The sequence below is a fragment of the Lampetra planeri genome, chromosome 14 (genome assembly GCF_965212315.1).
Source record: "Lampetra planeri chromosome 14, kcLamPlan1.2.h2, whole genome shotgun sequence".
In the NCBI taxonomy this organism is placed as follows: Eukaryota; Metazoa; Chordata; class Hyperoartia; order Petromyzontiformes; family Petromyzontidae; genus Lampetra; species Lampetra planeri.
The window spans coordinates 3,266,967-3,283,654 of NC_136120.1; the positions used below are offsets into that span (position 1 = coordinate 3,266,967).

Sequence of the window (16,688 nt, forward strand, 5' to 3'; positions counted from 1 at the left end):
CGTCATCTGCATAATCAGCATCCATGTCACCCTCTTGAAGGGAGAAATTACACTGGTCAACAAAAAAAAAAAAATTCTGGCCTGAACTTTTGCAGCTGTTTTAGACTAATTTCAGGGTGCTGATTCCAAGTCTGATCTCAGATTTGCTCTATCACATCTCATTTTATGCTATCGGCATGCCCCATTTTCATTGATTTTACCCGAAATTAACTGTCACTTATGATTGCAAGTTGTTGCGAGTCAGTGACTGCTTTAGTGTTAAAATATGGTGCTGTATTTTTAGGATAGTATGTTTATAATATAATTTTATGTAGATATCCACATTTATTTCATATTTTTCTTCTGCAGTTTTTATTAAAAATCCAATATTTAATATCTCAAAAACCTGATGTGATAGACAAAAACTGATTTGGAATCAGCACCCCAAAATTACCTTAAAAACGTTGGAATACCTTGTGCCAGAAAAAGTGTGTAATGTGAAGTAAAAAGTACCACGAATTTTGTTCAGAACACTGTGAATTAGCCGTTGCTGGAAACGCTGTGGTCGTGCCAAGGCACCCGCTGCGGTCGTGGCAGCTGCCGCTCACGCGAGCTGCCTCTGTGTGTTCGTTATCGATTCCCTTTGGGTTACGTCGTCGTGAAGGTGTTATGTAAAAAAATCGGTTCGTAATCGGTTAATAATCGATCGTAATCGGTTCCTTTTGGGTTAGATTGTCGTGGAGGAATGATGGCAAAACAAATTCCTTTAACTCTCCACCACCCGACTAAACCAATTAAATAAAATTGTCACGTGGGAAAATAGTTCGATTGAGTTGTTTGTTTTTTCAGAAAAATCTGAACGTTAAATAGAAAGTAAAATGGTCGTATGTGACATTCCGCTGGAGATCGCATCCAGCACCAACAGGACGTTAACTACAGCAACGAGTCATGAATCATGACGCTGCGTCGTGAAAGCCGACGTGCACAATTACCCTCCGTGCGTATACACACACCATATGTGTGTGCTGTGCACGCGTGTGTCTCTGTGTTGTTGGTGTTGTTGTTGTTGTTGTTTTAAATTCGTGGCTTCTTTGGCCCACGCTATTGTTCTATTGCGGCAGGGGGGGGGGGGCGGGATTTCTCGCTATTTACAGATTCGGTCCCCTGAGCAGAGACACTCTTTGTTGGCATCGCCGGTTTCGGCATCGCCAAACTTCTTGAGGGCGATGCGAATGCCATCCATTGAGTCACACAAAAAAACTATTGTCTCGAGCCCTCCGACGGGAACGTAAAATCCATCTGCGGTTCTTATATTTCTGGGCTCCCCTCGGCTAAGTACGTGGCAGCTTAATCCGTCGTGACGACGCTCGCCCAAGTGTGGAAAAACGAACTGGCTCGTTTGCGGAACGCTTGAGCCGACTTGGCGTGGTCGCGTGCCAGCCGATGGCTTCCACTCTCGTGGGGAGATCTGACTACATCATCTTAAAGCCACTTTCGATTCCACGTATCTGCAGTTGGACGCACGTAATGGCGCGTGTAATGTTACGCTTTCAAGAGAGAGAAAAAAAAACGATTTTGAGCTCGCTGTGAAACTGAATGTACTCTACACAAAAAACACGTGCCGTGAACGACGTTTAAAATCCAGTTCAGAGCGTCCCCGTGGTTGGCACTCACCGCAAGCGCTGGGCAGTGCTCACCTCTGTTGGTGGCGGCCAAGAAATAACCATCAAAGGTTATTGACGCATTGCACGCGGGATTCAGTGGGTCAGCAACTTTTGAGAATGTTCCTCAATGGTAAATGAGTTCGTGTGTGCATGGTTTTGTTTACTTTTGAAGGATGTGTCCGATATTAAATTATTACAAATTGGTAATTTTCGTATGGCAATTTAAAGCTGTTCATCTAAAAACGTTCCCAACATTTCAATTACGCCAGGGCCCCCATGATGCATAGTGCAGTCTCCAACTGTTGTTATTCACTCCATCTCTCTGGCCAGTGCCGGTCTAAAGTTCTGCATTGCTTTAAATCTCACGCAAAACAGTGACACATATATGATCGGCAACCAGCATACAACCAGGTAATTCGCTTCCCACGGAGTGCGACACGAAAGCCACAGACAGCCGGCAAAGGTCGCTCTGAGTAAGAGGTCAAATGAAGCCTCACACGCCCGCCACAACACTTTGTGGGGCATGACAACAATGACTGCCCCTATGGATGTACCGCCCCCCAAATAGTAACGTGGAATTTCCACCACTGATGCAGGACCACCAATGCAGATGAGCACCTCCCAGCACTAAATATGACAGTGGGGACATTTTTTTTATTTGTTGGACGGTGAACATTATTGCTGCCGTTGCCATATCACTCCAAGCTGAGCCGAACGAAAGGGTCAGCTCCTGTCAAGGGAACATGACGGTATTCACGAGTGCAGTGTGTGTGCGTAACAATTACTCACAGCCTCTCCAGCCTGGGCAGATGGCTGAAGGTTTCCTGTTCCAAGTTTTCCACGAGGTTGAAATGAATGTATCTGAGTTGAAGAAACATTGAACAGAATTTAGTATCAACAATAAGAAGAGAATTTGAAAATCATTTAAACCAGGAAAGCACCCTTCACTCACCGGGGTATATATTAAGAATCAGGAGAAATAGCACAGGCTTATTCGAATCAAACTTGGCCTATTTTTATTCAGATAACCTGATCAACTTATTGGGGTGGTCACATGGCCTCGTGGAGATGCGTTCGTCACTTATTGCATGGGGGGTTTGCGGGTCGAATCCGGCAGGCTGCCCTGGTTAATACTGAGCTGTGTGCCTTAACCATAACTCCCGTAAATATGATAATTTTTTCTTGATATGCAAATTATTTTGTCAAGGCGCTCTCCCCCCCGCCAACCTAGCTTAAATAGACGCTCCAAGTCTAGGGTGTTTCATTCAGACTCTGTCTTCTCGACAGACCTGTTCTTCACCTGAGGACGGCTGCTTGTGTTGTGGCCAAAACGTCGTGAGAATTATTTTATTATGTTTTATTTTTATTATTTTATTATTTCCATTCTACGTGACTTTACCGAAAGAACCAAGAAGAAGACATAACCACGCTGCGCAGTGGACGGTAATGATCCTGTGACATCATTCCAAACGGGCAGGCCCTTGTGTACTGGTGTCATGGTCGACGATGTTATTCATTCACAAGAATCATCACCCTCTACTGCTCGACTAATTCCCTCTTGCAAGCCAGGTACTGAGTCACTTTACGGAGACTCAAGACATGTTTAGCACGGTGCTGCAGTGGCTGTTCCACCAATGCCATTTATAAACATGATGACTATGTAGGTGTTTGCGGTTGTGCTGTATTGCTCTATGATGCGTCTTCAGGTAGTACAAGTGGGAGCATCTTTGTTTGTATGTCTGCATGTTGAACTTCTTTCACACCGTACGTAGCCAACGGTTCAGTTCCTGAAGCAGCTCCCGTCACGTGAACCGAAACATTGGACACCAATTCCGAACAAGACGTGGCACGACCAGAACACACGCCCAGGAGCTATCCGTTTAGAAGCGCTTACCACATGGGATAAACCCAGAGCATCAAGAGAGCCCCCATACATGTGACGGCATCACAGTCACATCTCCATACAGATAGATTCACGAGCTGATTTGTATCGGCTGCAGTCCCTCCACGTGCGATGCCGAAGACGCCCTGCTCGCCATCCGCTGGTTTCGACATCGTTAGCAAAGTCACCATTGCATGTGCAACCGGTCTCCTCGCGATCGACGGCTGACACTTTTGGGACGCGTCGCCCCGTCTCGACGCGCACCTCAGTTGGCGGTCGACGTTCGAAGTGAGGACCGCGACCCTCAAAGGAGTAACGCCGCCCTCCCTGTGGTGATCCCCCCGTGATCCGTGGATCAAACAATTCACTCCAGCAAGAGCGGTTGATGCGAATGGTGTCACAAGAGGTCACGCCTTTGGTGCAACGTTCCTTCGCTGGCAATGCGCGATGAATGAATGCATAGATTCACAATTCAAATTGCTGTACTTCGCATCTTTTGACCACCTCGAAGCCCGAGCCTACACCACCTGAATTGGCAGGCAACCCCCCATCCTAATTCAGTCTCACTCCAGGCGCAAGCGGTGAGACATTTACCATGAGCCTCTTCCCGCATTTCTGTGCTCGGTCCGACTTACAGTGCTGTCATGCCAGACGCTGCTAGCAACCAAAAGCATAACAGAGCCACGATTAGCACCTAACTACGGTCAGGCAAACCAAACAAATGAACGCATGAAAAACGGGCAGCTTGCCTCTAATATGCTCTTGGCTCTCGTGCAGATTCCAGGGAATACGTGGAGACACGGACAAGGTCAGCCAGGATCGCATCTGCAGGAGCACGATACTGAGGCCAGTGAAATCAATTGAGAGCCTTGGCTGCGTAAGCCAAAAAGTCGGAGAAACCAGGTGCCTGAAAGGCGACCTGCATCGCAGTGTTTTTCTTGATATTCCTCCCTAAACGCGTGGTTTTTTTCCCCCAAACACACACAATTGCTCAGAATTGGCAAAAGATTACAAGCGGAGCTCCACTGGAAAATAAACGTTGAGAATCATTGGAATTTTTTTTTTATCGCGAAACACTTTCCAAGATTTAATGCGGGTTTGTGAACCTGCCAAAGCCATTGTGGGGACCATTGAGGTGTCATGGCTTCCTAAGCATGCACTTTCTTCAAGCACCCCAGCTTCACCCATGTCCGACGTTCCTCTCCGCGTGCCCGGAGCTTCTTATAATTACCTACGAGAAGATCCCAGACATTGTGCAGAACAAAATATCGGCACGACCCGAAAACAGGCGAGGGAGTTGCTGTACAAAATTTCGTTCGGTCCAGCATCAAATTGGCCTTAGAGGGTGTACCGTGTCTTGCTCTGTCCTCCTTCAAGGGGGATTGGCAGCGGTGTAGCCCCCTCCCTCCCACTTCTCTCTGTCCTCCACTGCCTTGCGCTCGCAGGAAGGAAGCCATTCACCAAGCGATGGCTAATGAACCTTATCACGAATCCTTCCACATTTTGTAAGCGAGCTTTGGAGGCTCGGCGATGGATTCATTGGTGAATTGACAGGGCTTCGGTGCTTACTCGACAGCAAGGGTTTCGTAGACGACCGCCTGGCACAGGGGTCTCGACTGTCCTGGAGTAACGAGCGTGTCGGTGGACACGGTATGCACGGTCAGTGTGAATGTTTATAATATATATAATACTCACAGTTGCTCTAAGGACTTCAGGCCCTTGAATGCTTGCCTCTCGATGCTCTGGATCTCGTTCTTGTAGAGGTACCTGCAGTGTTACGCGAAGGGGGAGGGAGGTTAACGCGCACAGAGGGGTCAAAGTGCATTTGCACAATGCACACCTTGCATGCATGGCGATGGGACCTCCACGCCGCGTGCGGAATTTTAAAATCCACCAGGTGGGGCACCGTGAAATGTCCACAGCGCGACCCGACGCCCCCGCTTCTCACCTCGGGGAAGGCGGAGAGATTTCTCGCAAATTGCCATGACTCACGCGCTAGATGTGCCCGGCAAACACACGCGGCTGACGGCAGACGTGCAATTTTAGATACCGCAGACACGACATAGCAGCACATTTTTGGCACAGCGTGCACTGGATATGAGCAGAGATTATATAAGCACACATTATTTGGTGACGCTGCTGTGTTGGCAGTGCTGCACAAGCACAAATAACAAAACCTCAACACCCTCGTCAATCACATTGCGGCCTTGAAAGAAATGAAAAGTACAGGGACTCCTCTAGTTACGAACATTCGACTTGCAAACTTTCACAGATACGAACAAACCTGGTCCGTATGTCCAGTTGCCTGTTCGGACCGAGATTCGTAAGTTCAACCGCCGCGCAATAGATGGCGGTGGTGGCGGTGGTGGTGGCATCTCCATCAGCAGAACATGAAGAACCACCGGCATCTACAACTACAGCCATTCCCCGTGTTTAGTGTACACGCCGTACAACATGTTTGGAATCGACGGGAGTAAAGTTGGAATTACGAACAAATCGACTTACGAAACAGACATCTGTAACCTATCTCGTTCGTAAGTCGAGGCGCCCCTGTATATAATAGGTGACGTTTCGGGCAATGACTCTTCTTCATAGCACATACAGAGGCCAGAGGGATTGAGTCGGTAAGAGTTGGACTGCACCCTACACCATGGAGCCTGATATGAATTAGCTTAAAAACGCTCCCAGATGAATTCTAACGATTTATATGCCAAGTAAAAAGAACTGTTCATCAGGAAACATGCTTGTAATTAAATCGCATCAGGCCGCATGGTGTTAAGTGTCCAACCTTTATTCACTCTGGCCTCTCTAATTACGTCCGATGAATGAGGGCCATAGCCCAAAAATGTTGTCTATTATATTTATTGTTTTCCTCTTCAATGCAACGGTGCTATTGACGAATGTGCCGAGTGTTCTGGGATATACGCACAGCGCTGATGTCCGCAACACACGCCTACACTGCACTGGTGGTGGGAAGGCATTGCCCCCAAGGGGTGTGCTTATATCCAGCCTTTACTGCAATATAAATTAGTAAAATACAGATTTTATTTTTTCAATCCACTGCTGCATGAAGGGTTCTCCATGCCGTGTCGGTCATGGGGGTCCTTTGACCATACTTCACCACGCTGATCGGTGTGGGTCGGCACAAACGTGTATTTAGCGTTGTGCTTATTTGTTGTGGAACATTAACAACGTGTGCGGTGATTTACATCGAATGTGAAGCACAATGTCGCTTTAATCCGCAGTTCGAAGGGCAGGCGACTGTATTGGGAGAAGGTAAAAGTCTGCAGTGCGATGGTTATCGAGGAGACTGCTGGAGCAAGCGCTCCCGGAGGGTTCCGATGTGTGCCAGGACAGCGCGGGCGTGGGTGGTGCAGTCAGCACCATGCCCAGCCCTCCTTGCAAACATTCACCAAGTCTAGGAGTCCAGGACTGCTTGAAGGACAACTTTCCACTCATGTTTTGCGTGGCCCGGAATTGAAACTGAACCACGGGATTTGTAGCGTGGTGTGCTAACCACTTACGCCACCGTCTCCTCTCGTACGGCGGCGAGGTGACACTTGTGACATTAGAAGCGATTGTTGGGGTTATTAAGCCATTCAGTAGCCAAGGTGGAGGATTGGCAGGAAGCAGGAGGACAGAGTTCATGCGACGTTCCTGTTAGAAGTGTCTCTTGATCTGGACAGCGCACAATCGGACAACACATCGGCTACCGGACATGGACCCATCGTCGTACGTTCGGCATGAATAGCACGGCATACATGTGCACACAACCAAGGGAGAGCTTTGCCTGCCACAATAAATTCAAGCGTCCTGACAGAATCACTCACAGGTATCGCAGATTCTCCAGCTCGTCAAACACCTTCCGTGGTATTCGCCGAAGCTCATTGTTGTTCAGCAGCCTGAAAACACACGCAATGGTCGTGAATTGTTAAAAGCAAAATAGTCAAACGTTCAACATATACAATGCAAGAATAAAGCATAATTTAATAAACAAAACTATTTTTGTTACAATTTTTTTTTTATTTTGCAAGCGAATTCCCACTGAGCTATGGATTTTTTTTTCAGAAGCGACCTGGCCACAAATGTCAGCTCAACAAAGTCGCGTGTCACGTGGACATTTCTAGCAGCCACATACTCGAAACGGTTGTTGATTCTAAATGTGGAGGGGAAAACTGGAGAACCCTGAGAAAAATCCACGCGACCACGGGGAGGACGTGCAACCTCCAAATATACAGGCGTCAGGGTCGGGATCGAACCAGGCGTGGTAGTTCATATTTCGCCATCGTATTTTAATTAAAAACCATGCTCAAATAAGCATTTGGCACTGATTGTCTCCATTCCTATGGCAGGGACCAGCCCATCCATTGAACAGCCACTGCAGACATCCCCCAAGGTTGGTGAAGCCTCAACCAGGTGGTACCAATTTTATCCACCACACACGGACGATGTAATTCGTTATCAAAGTAATGGGGGGCCAAGATGACCGTGACCTAGACATGAACTCGCATTCTCACGACTCTCGAGGCTCCACTGCTCCAACCGGCGGTGCCAACTTGTGCGACCGTTAAAGCAGTCGGCAGAAATAAAAAATACGTCAAAAACGTTTTGACGTATTTTTGCCAAAAAAGTGGGGTAAAGGCATTCGTGGGGTGAAGCTGGAATTGCAGCTACTGCCTACATTCGTGGTGTACGTGGTGGGAATTTTGTTTTTCGGAATTCAACAGGCGCGCTGTTGTCATCTCTTGCGGCAGGCAGCTGCGCGCATTTGTCACGTTTCCTGCCGATGAGCGTCGAAAGAGAGCCGGGCCAGGAATGTCTGGTGCCCTCACTTGCCGTTTGCTTTGTTGCCTCGCAGTCTGCCACCGTAAAGGGACACCTTGTCCGAGATGGAACCACCGGACCGCATTTTTTAACACAGACGCACAGCCTATGCATTTGCCAGCAGCATGATTGAACAAAATAGATAAATAAATATCTGAGTTTTAAACCACTTAAGTGTAATTAACTGGGCCGGATACTACCCACGGCTTCATTTCATACGGCCCGCCGCCACATTGATGCCTTCCACATTGAAATGGCCCGCAAACAATACTTATCCACTGCTGCGATCACCTTAGATCTTTAGTCGTGTACGAGAAGAGGATATTTGCAAGCTAGCGACTCTGTGTTCGTAATTTGAATGCAGTCACCAAAAAATATTTGCCTTAATTATTATTTTCATTGTTTTCGGATAACGCGGAGGTGTGCGTTAATGTGTGGCTCGCCAAAAGTGTTTGAGAGTCATCGGAAGTATTTTGGGTGGTGCAGAGCAGTGCAGTGGTGACACTTGTGCCTCCGAGCTAGAAGGCCTGCATACAATTCCCGACGATGGCACCTTCATCCGTGGAGTCTGTGTGTTTACCCCCCTGTTCTGCATGAGTTTTGTGCAGGTTATATGGTTTCCTCACATAGATAAAAGAACAACAAAAATCCGACAGTGTAACTGCTTTTGGCCCAACATCTCAATGCTAAAATATTTCGATGCAAATTACTTAATTCAAACTACAAATTGCCATATCGTCGACACTGCGAAAACTTGGCAGGACCCTCCTCAAAAATAATCTTGAGACTCGGTGAGGCTTTCCTGAGTTAACAAGCGTAATGGTAAACAATAATAATAATGGTATTACGCACTGGGTAAGAAAAATATTCCACTCCCCCTGAATGAGAAGCCAAAATTTCAAAAAATGTTCTACAAGACAAACACAAGTAATACAAACATATCTAACACAGCGCCACTAAAAAAAAATGCCGCGGTAGCATCAATTCCACGGGGATTTGAGACAAAGTCGTAAATACTTACGGCATAAAGCCTCCACAAATAACCACATTGGAATTATCCCAGCAGCCCCTTGCGGTCCCTGGCCCGTGCGCTTGCCCCTGCGAACGGCCACAGCTCATGACCCTACATTCCTGCCAGGGCCACTGCTCAGGATTATTAATGAACCAGGCAAGCGGCCTGCAGCCAACACGGGGTCAGAGGAGAGGGAGGTGCGGTGCTGGCCGTCTTCTGTTGTTCTCGTGCGAAATCCACTCCTGCGAAAGAGCCCCCATATGCGCGTCTGTGTGTGTGTGTGTGCTGCAATGTTCAGTTATTCTTGGTTCTTTCGGTAAAGTCACGTAGAAGGGAAATAATAAAATAATAAAAAATAAAACATAATAAAATACAATTCTCACGACGTTTCGGCCACGGAAAGACAGCGTCTGAATGAACACCACCACAGCCCTGTTTTTCACCTGAGGACGGCTGCTTGCGTTGTGGCCGAAACGTCGTGAGAATTGTATTTTTTTGTTTTATTTTTATTATTTTATTATTTCCCTTCTACGTGACTTTACCGAAAGAACCAAGAAGATGAATCCCTGCAATCACGAAAGCTTTAAATCGAAATTTAGTGTTCAGTTAGTCCACAATTTTATTTTTTATTCGTAGCCATAGTCTACGACAACCTTGTGGGATTTGAGTCAAGTCTCATTATCTCAGTCAACGAAAGCAGTCAAACGTTCAGTTGACTCAGTTGTGAAAATGTTGGTGTGGATATTATCAGCTCAGCCTATCAGTGAACTCGGTCGATGTTTTCATGTGGATAATATATTTGGGAATGACCATATTTGGTGTTCTACGGTGCACCGTAACCTCTGATAACGTTTCTCAATGACCTTCGTGACAGTCTCTCCATTCAGACTCGTTAATTTCGTCTCAGCATGGTCGGTTGCGCTTTGGTCTCCAGCAGCCCGTGACCGGTCGTAGTCACCACTCACGGTCGTCGCAAACTAAAATTTAAACATTTAATTGTTCACGAATATACGCACGTCACTTGACGAACGTTTGCCTTAATTGTGTTTGTCACCAAAGCAGCCGTGCACGTGGCCAACGCGGCCGTGCGAGGGCAGTCGCTCGATACATGGCGGATCTGAGCGACTGGTGGGAATTCCACAATTCCCGTGGTGGGGAGCTGATCTCATCACAGCAAGGACCACGTTGACTTCCCACGGCGTACTCATTTTGTTCATTAGCGGCGGAGGAACGATGAGCTGAGTTGGCGACCATCGGGGATTCAATGTTCAATCTTGATCTGAAGCTTTCGTGGCTCTTTGGTTCTTTGGGTAAAGTCACGTGGGTAGAAAATTATTAATAGATCACGACGTTTCGATCACCACACAAGCGACCGTCTACACAAGACCTTGTTCCAGGAGCTTTCTCTCTCTCACCTGAAGACGGCTGCTTGTGTTGCGATCGAAACGTCGTGATCTATTAATACTTTCATATCTATGCGATTTTACCGAAACAACCAAAGAGTATAAATGTTCAATCTTCACATTGCGGGGATGGGGCACTTGCTACAATGCTCCCGGACATGGCGTCATAGCTACTTATGAATCACAGAATAAATACAGTGTGGACTTATATAATGCCTAAATGCGACCACATCTCAAGATACAGACACCGTGGGAACATGTCAGAGAGAGAGAGGTCAGCCTCGAGCAGGCCCTGAGCCTGGACTTGAAGAGGAGCGGGGAGCCAACAGCACGGGTGGCTGGTGGGATGGAGTTTCAGATGACGGGGGGCGGGGGGGGGGGCGGTGGGGCAGGGGGGGGCAGCAGAGGAGGATGAGCGACCTCCCAGTGTGCAAAGGTTGCGTGGGGGTTTCGACAGAAAGCCTGAGTGTTGGGGAAACAGAGTCTACAGATGGATGTTGAACTTCGCTCGCACCGCACGTAGCCAGCCGTGATCAGGGGGGAGAGTCATGGAGGATCTTGTAGGCGGTGAGTGCGATCTTTGCAATGTATTCGGGACCATTGGAACCTCACTTGCCAGAAGAAAAAATATGATAATTGGTTTTTTACCCTTTTATCTGGCAACAAAACTGACACCTTTTTAGAGCCTAGTCTCACAAGTCTCTCTAAGGAAAGCTGTCTCGGGTGTGGACCAATCAACTTCAAGGACAGTGCATACATTATCAGAGCTACGTTTTTTGTTTGCATTATGACTGCAGGTATTGTGGTCTATGCAAACATAACTCCTTGTAAAAAAGGTGTCAGTTTTGTTGCCAGATAAAAGGGTAAAAAAACAATTATCAATGTATTCGGGGTTAGTATCGGGAGCCATTGAGCAGGATGTGCGTGAGCGGAGCAACGTGGCCTCGTTCATGGGGGTGGGTGAGGAGTCTTGGCGGCGAAATTTTGGATGAATTGGCTTTTTGAGGTGAGGGATTTGCAAAGACCACAGAGCAGAGAGTTGCACTCGTTGAAACAGGATGCGATGGATGAGAACCAACATTTTTCAATGACGGAAAACATCATGTGGGTTTCACAACGTGTCGGTGAATTTGCAAGAATTCCTCATACGCATTGAAAAAAAATGTGAAACGTCAAGCTGTCCAACGAAGCAAACCACCGTTCGCAGTCCACGCCTGTTGGTGAACATTTCCCCAGAATAACATCCACCCGTGAGCACGACGGTGACAGACGGTCTCGTCGCACTGCGCGCTTTCAAATGCGCTTCTGTGGCCGTCTGGAACGCTCTTCCTTCCGACATTAGCAAGCCACTGGAGCTGTGCACAATTGAAATCATCTCGGTTTAAAACTCATTTTGTTCAGAACTGCTTGTTGCTGTGTTCAGTTTGATGTCCTTTGCCCCCGCATCCCCGATCAGCACAGAAGTTCCACGTACGTACAGTGATGCAGAGAAGCAACTCGCATTCCTAGTTTGAAACTGCCACAGCAGAAGGCGAGCAGTATTAATGCGAAATGGTTCTGTGCTGCTGAATCTTAATGAGCAGTGTCGTGTGCTTTGGCTGGCTCTCCTGCTACGAATATTTTTGAGAACGCTGAAGGAATGTCTGTCGGTGTGTGTGTCTGGGTTTGTGTGTCCATGTGTCCACGTGTGTGTGTGAGCGTGTGAGCGTGTGCATTTAACGGTGTAGGGAGTGGTAGTGTAGCAGTCAGCGCGCTGCGCTACGAACCCCGCGACCCGGGTTTGATTCCCGATCACGGCCAACACTGGTGACGAATATCTGAACCGGTCCTAAGCCTCCCGTAGGTTGACTCAGCCTCAAATGAGTACCTGGTGCGGTGTGTAAACATCGCCACTGGGGAGACAAAGGCGGTCGGGCGTCGTGCTGGCGATCCATAAGGGCTCGCTAACAACACTTGCCCCAACAATCTGTTCAAAGCTATAAATCAGGGGTCCTCAAACTACGGCCCGCGGGCCACATGCGGCCCGCCGAGGACATTTATCTGGCCCATGGTCACTCATTGGGCTGCGCTGGTGAGCACTAATTGGGCTGCGCTGGTGAGCACTCATTGGGCTGCGCTGGTGAGCACTCATTGGGCTGCGCTGGTGAGCACTCATTGGGCTGCGCTGGTGAGCACTCATTGGGCTGCGCTGGTGAGCACTGATTGAGCTGCGCTGGTGAGCACTCATTGGGCTGCGCTGGTGAGCACTAATTGGGCTGCGCTGGTGAGCACTAATTGGGCTGCGCTGGTGAGCACTCATTGGGCTGCGCTGGTGAGCACTCATTGGGCTGCGCTGGTGAGCACTCATTGGGCTGCGCTGGTGAGCACTCATTGGGCTGCGGTGGCGAGCACTGATTGAGCTGCGGCGGTGGGCACTCATTGTGCCCACCGCACTGCGATCTGTGAACAAAACTGCAGGTGTAATTAACTTTTTAATGGCACCCGCACCAGTGTGAGCCTGGGGTAAAAGCGGAGTTCCCCCAATCAGACTGCATTGATGGGCAGTGCAGTCTGTATGTCTCTGTGTGGGCAAAGTTATTGCTGGTATATTATTTTTGTAGCGCTGTATATATATTGGTATTTTACTAATAGCAATTTTGACTCCCTAGGAAACAATGATGTCAAGAAAGAGAAAAATTGACTCGGAGTGTAGGATATTCAAAGAACAGTGGACTTATGATTACTTTTTCATGCAGTACAAGGAAAGAGCTGTGTGTCTGATATGCCAGAATATAGTGTCTGTGTTCAAAGAATACAATTTACGTCGACACTATGAAACTCAACATAAAGATAAATATGATTGTTTGGTCGGAGAAGTGAGAAAAGATAAAATATTAAAACTGAAAAATACATTAACAACTCAGCAAAATACTTTTGTGAAGCAGAAGCAGCTAAATATTTCATCACTGCGAGCAAGTTTTCAAGTTGCCAAGCTAATAGCGTGCACTGGCAGACCATTCGTGGAGGGAGAATTTGTTAAAGAATGCCTTCTTTCTGTTGCCAAAGAGATGTGTCCAGAGAAGGCCGATTTATTTAGTACAGTGAGTCTTTCAGGACCTACAATTACACGGAGGATTGAAGAAATGGGAGACAATTTGCATCAGCATTTGCAAAACTCCACAAAAAAACTTTCCTATTTTTCCTTGGCACTCGACGAAAGCAATGATGTTCGTGATTCTGCACAACTTTTAATTTTTATTCGTGGGACGAATGACTATTTCGAAGTCACAGAAGAGCTTGCTGCACTGCAAAGCATCAAAGGAACAACTACAGGAGAGGATATCTATGAAAAGGTTTGCCAAACTGTGAATGGTTTGGAGGTGAACTGGGCTAAACTAGCCAGTGTGACAACTGATGGTGCTCCTAGCATGGTGGGGTCTAAGAAAGGAGTAATTGCTCGCATTGACCAAGAGATGGACAAACATAACCATTCTCATCCAATAGCCATACACTGCCTCATCCACCAACAAGCGCTGTGTAGTAAATCACTGAAGTGGGACTCTGTTATGAAAATTGTGGTATCTTGCGTTAACTTCATTAGAGCTCATGCACTAAACCACAGACAATTTCAGGAATTTCTGTCTGAGCTAAATGTTGACTATGAAGATGTTCTGTACTACACAGAAGTCCGTTGGCTGAGTCGAGGGAGAGTTTTGAAACGTTTCTATGACTTACTTCCACAGATTACAGCTTTTCTGCTTTCAAAAAACAAAGAAGTACCAGAGCTCAATGATGCAGAATGGAAATGGCACCTTTCCTTTCTGACAGATGTAACAGAGCTACTCAACAGTTTCAATGTGCAACTTCAAGGAAAGGGGAAGCTCATCTGTGATATGCAATCACATGTCAAAGCATTTGAAGTAAAATTAGGCCTTCTCATCAAACAAGTGAAGGAGGAAAACTTCTGCCATCTCCCCACAACTTAAAATCTGTTAGCGGAAAAACCATTGTTTGCATTCCCAAACAAAACATGTGTGGATTCACTGGAAAAATTGCAAAAGGAGTTCCAATTTAGATTTAAAGAGCTTCATCTCCATGAACAGGACATACAGCTTTTCCGTAACCCATTTTCTATTGACATTGAAAATGTGGATACAATTTACCAAATGGAACTGGCTGAACTGCAGAATTGTGACTCTCTGAAAGACGCATTCAAGTCAAGCAGCCTTCATAATTTCTATGCATCTCTCCCCTCTGAGACATATCCTCATCTCAGGAACCATGCACTCAAAATGGCAACCATCTTTGGCAGCACTGATGTCTGTGAACAGACTTTTTCCAGAATGAAACATTTGAAATCTCCAACCAGATCTAGACTAACGGATGCACACTTGCATCACTTGTTACGACTAGCAGTGACAAATATGGAACCGGACATTGACCATCTCATTAGCCAAAAGCAGGCCCATATTTCCCATTGAAATACTGGCAAGTTTGTTGATTTAACTTTACTTGTTCTTCATTTTAAATATTGTATTTGTTCTCGTTTTGTTTCTTCACTTCAAAATAAGATATATGCAGTGTGCATAGGAATTTGTTCATAGTTTTTTTAACTATAGTCCGGCCCTCCAATGGTCTGAGGGACAGTGAACTGGCCCCCTGTTTAAAAAGTTTGAGGACCCCTGCTATAAATCATAACACCCGTAACACCTGCGTCTGTCCCGTGACCTCCTGCCAATGAGCCTTTGACATTTCATGCGGCGTCAAGACGTACCCAGCCTGGCACAATTGCCGCAGTGGTGTCAACGTCACTTACTTGCTAGTGCCAAATGTTGTTGTCGTGCATTTAGCATAACCTTCGTAAGCAAAGTCAGAAGTCAAAGTTATCTCTTTCTCAGATGAATATTGGGACAGTGCTCATTTGCAGCTCTGAGGCAACCACTGTTGACTTCTCCACAAAGTGGTATTCACTTTATCGACCCCAAAAAAAATGATGATGGGCTGAGTCAACCACCAACCAAGGTTTGAACGCGCAACAATGCGATTGCAAGCGATCGCTCCCCTACTGAACAACCAGGACAGTTAGCACATACTGCGCTGGACTCAACCTTGAGTCCATTACAGTTACCGGGCCTGAGTCTGTTTAAACAAACACATCAGCTCAAGCTTATCAGCAGGACGCAATCATCGTCGTGGCTGACTATGTCCACTGCACAACGCAGGCATCGTTGGTGACGAGCGGTAGGAGACAGGGACGCACAGGGTGGTGAGGTCCTTGAGGCCACGGAAAGTCCCAACGGGCAGCTCCCTGATCCGGTTGAACCTCAGGTCTCTGGAAGAGAAGGCATGGCGAGGGGGGGGGGGGCACAATAGAGCAGGGCAAATGTTTACTCCAAAGCAACGGGGAAAATGAGACACGAGCACGAGCAATGGACACACATCAAACACGAAAACAACTCGACCACAGGATCGGCCCCGAGGCCTTCGGTGCGTGACGGTGTCAGCAACGGGCGCTTCGCTTTGCAAACACATGCAAGGTCTCTCTGCGATGTCTCGGACACTTTTGCATTGTTCACGTGCCGTTTGTGCTGTCCACGGGATTCTTTTTTTTGCGCCGGTGTTGCTGAACTAATTAGCACGTTTTTGTGTGCGTGACAACGCTTGCTAAATGGCTGTGTCGGGTGGTGGCGGGTTTAACGACGCAGTTATATTCACGAGATATAAGCCACCCCCCCCCCAAAAAAATCCTCTAGAATTAATCATATTTGTCACGAAATCCTACTACGTGTTGAACTGGTGTTGTAGTGGTTGGCGCACTGCCCTGTGAACCCGCCAGCCTGACTTTGAATCCCGGTCACGGCTAACAGCAACAGCAGAGCGACATCTAATCTGGTCGTGGATCAATCCTTCACCAACCCAAACTGACCAAGAATCTCGATTTACAG

At 47.2% G+C, this 16,688-nt stretch overlaps 1 protein-coding gene across 1 annotated transcript in view; it reads right to left on the minus strand.

Annotated features, from left to right (window-relative positions):
• The window catches only part of LOC144722304 (peroxidasin homolog), a 92,940-nt gene that overhangs the window by 53,816 nt on the left and 22,436 nt on the right, over window positions 1–16,688 (minus strand). Inside the window, exons 2-5 of the mRNA XM_078600443.1 lie at window positions 16,004–16,075; window positions 7,356–7,427; window positions 5,221–5,292; window positions 2,433–2,504 (exon numbers count right to left, since the gene is read on the minus strand). Coding sequence (XP_078456569.1) covers window positions 2,433–2,504; window positions 5,221–5,292; window positions 7,356–7,427; window positions 16,004–16,075 — 288 coding nt within the window. The remainder of the gene's footprint in view (window positions 1–2,432; window positions 2,505–5,220; window positions 5,293–7,355; window positions 7,428–16,003; window positions 16,076–16,688) is intronic.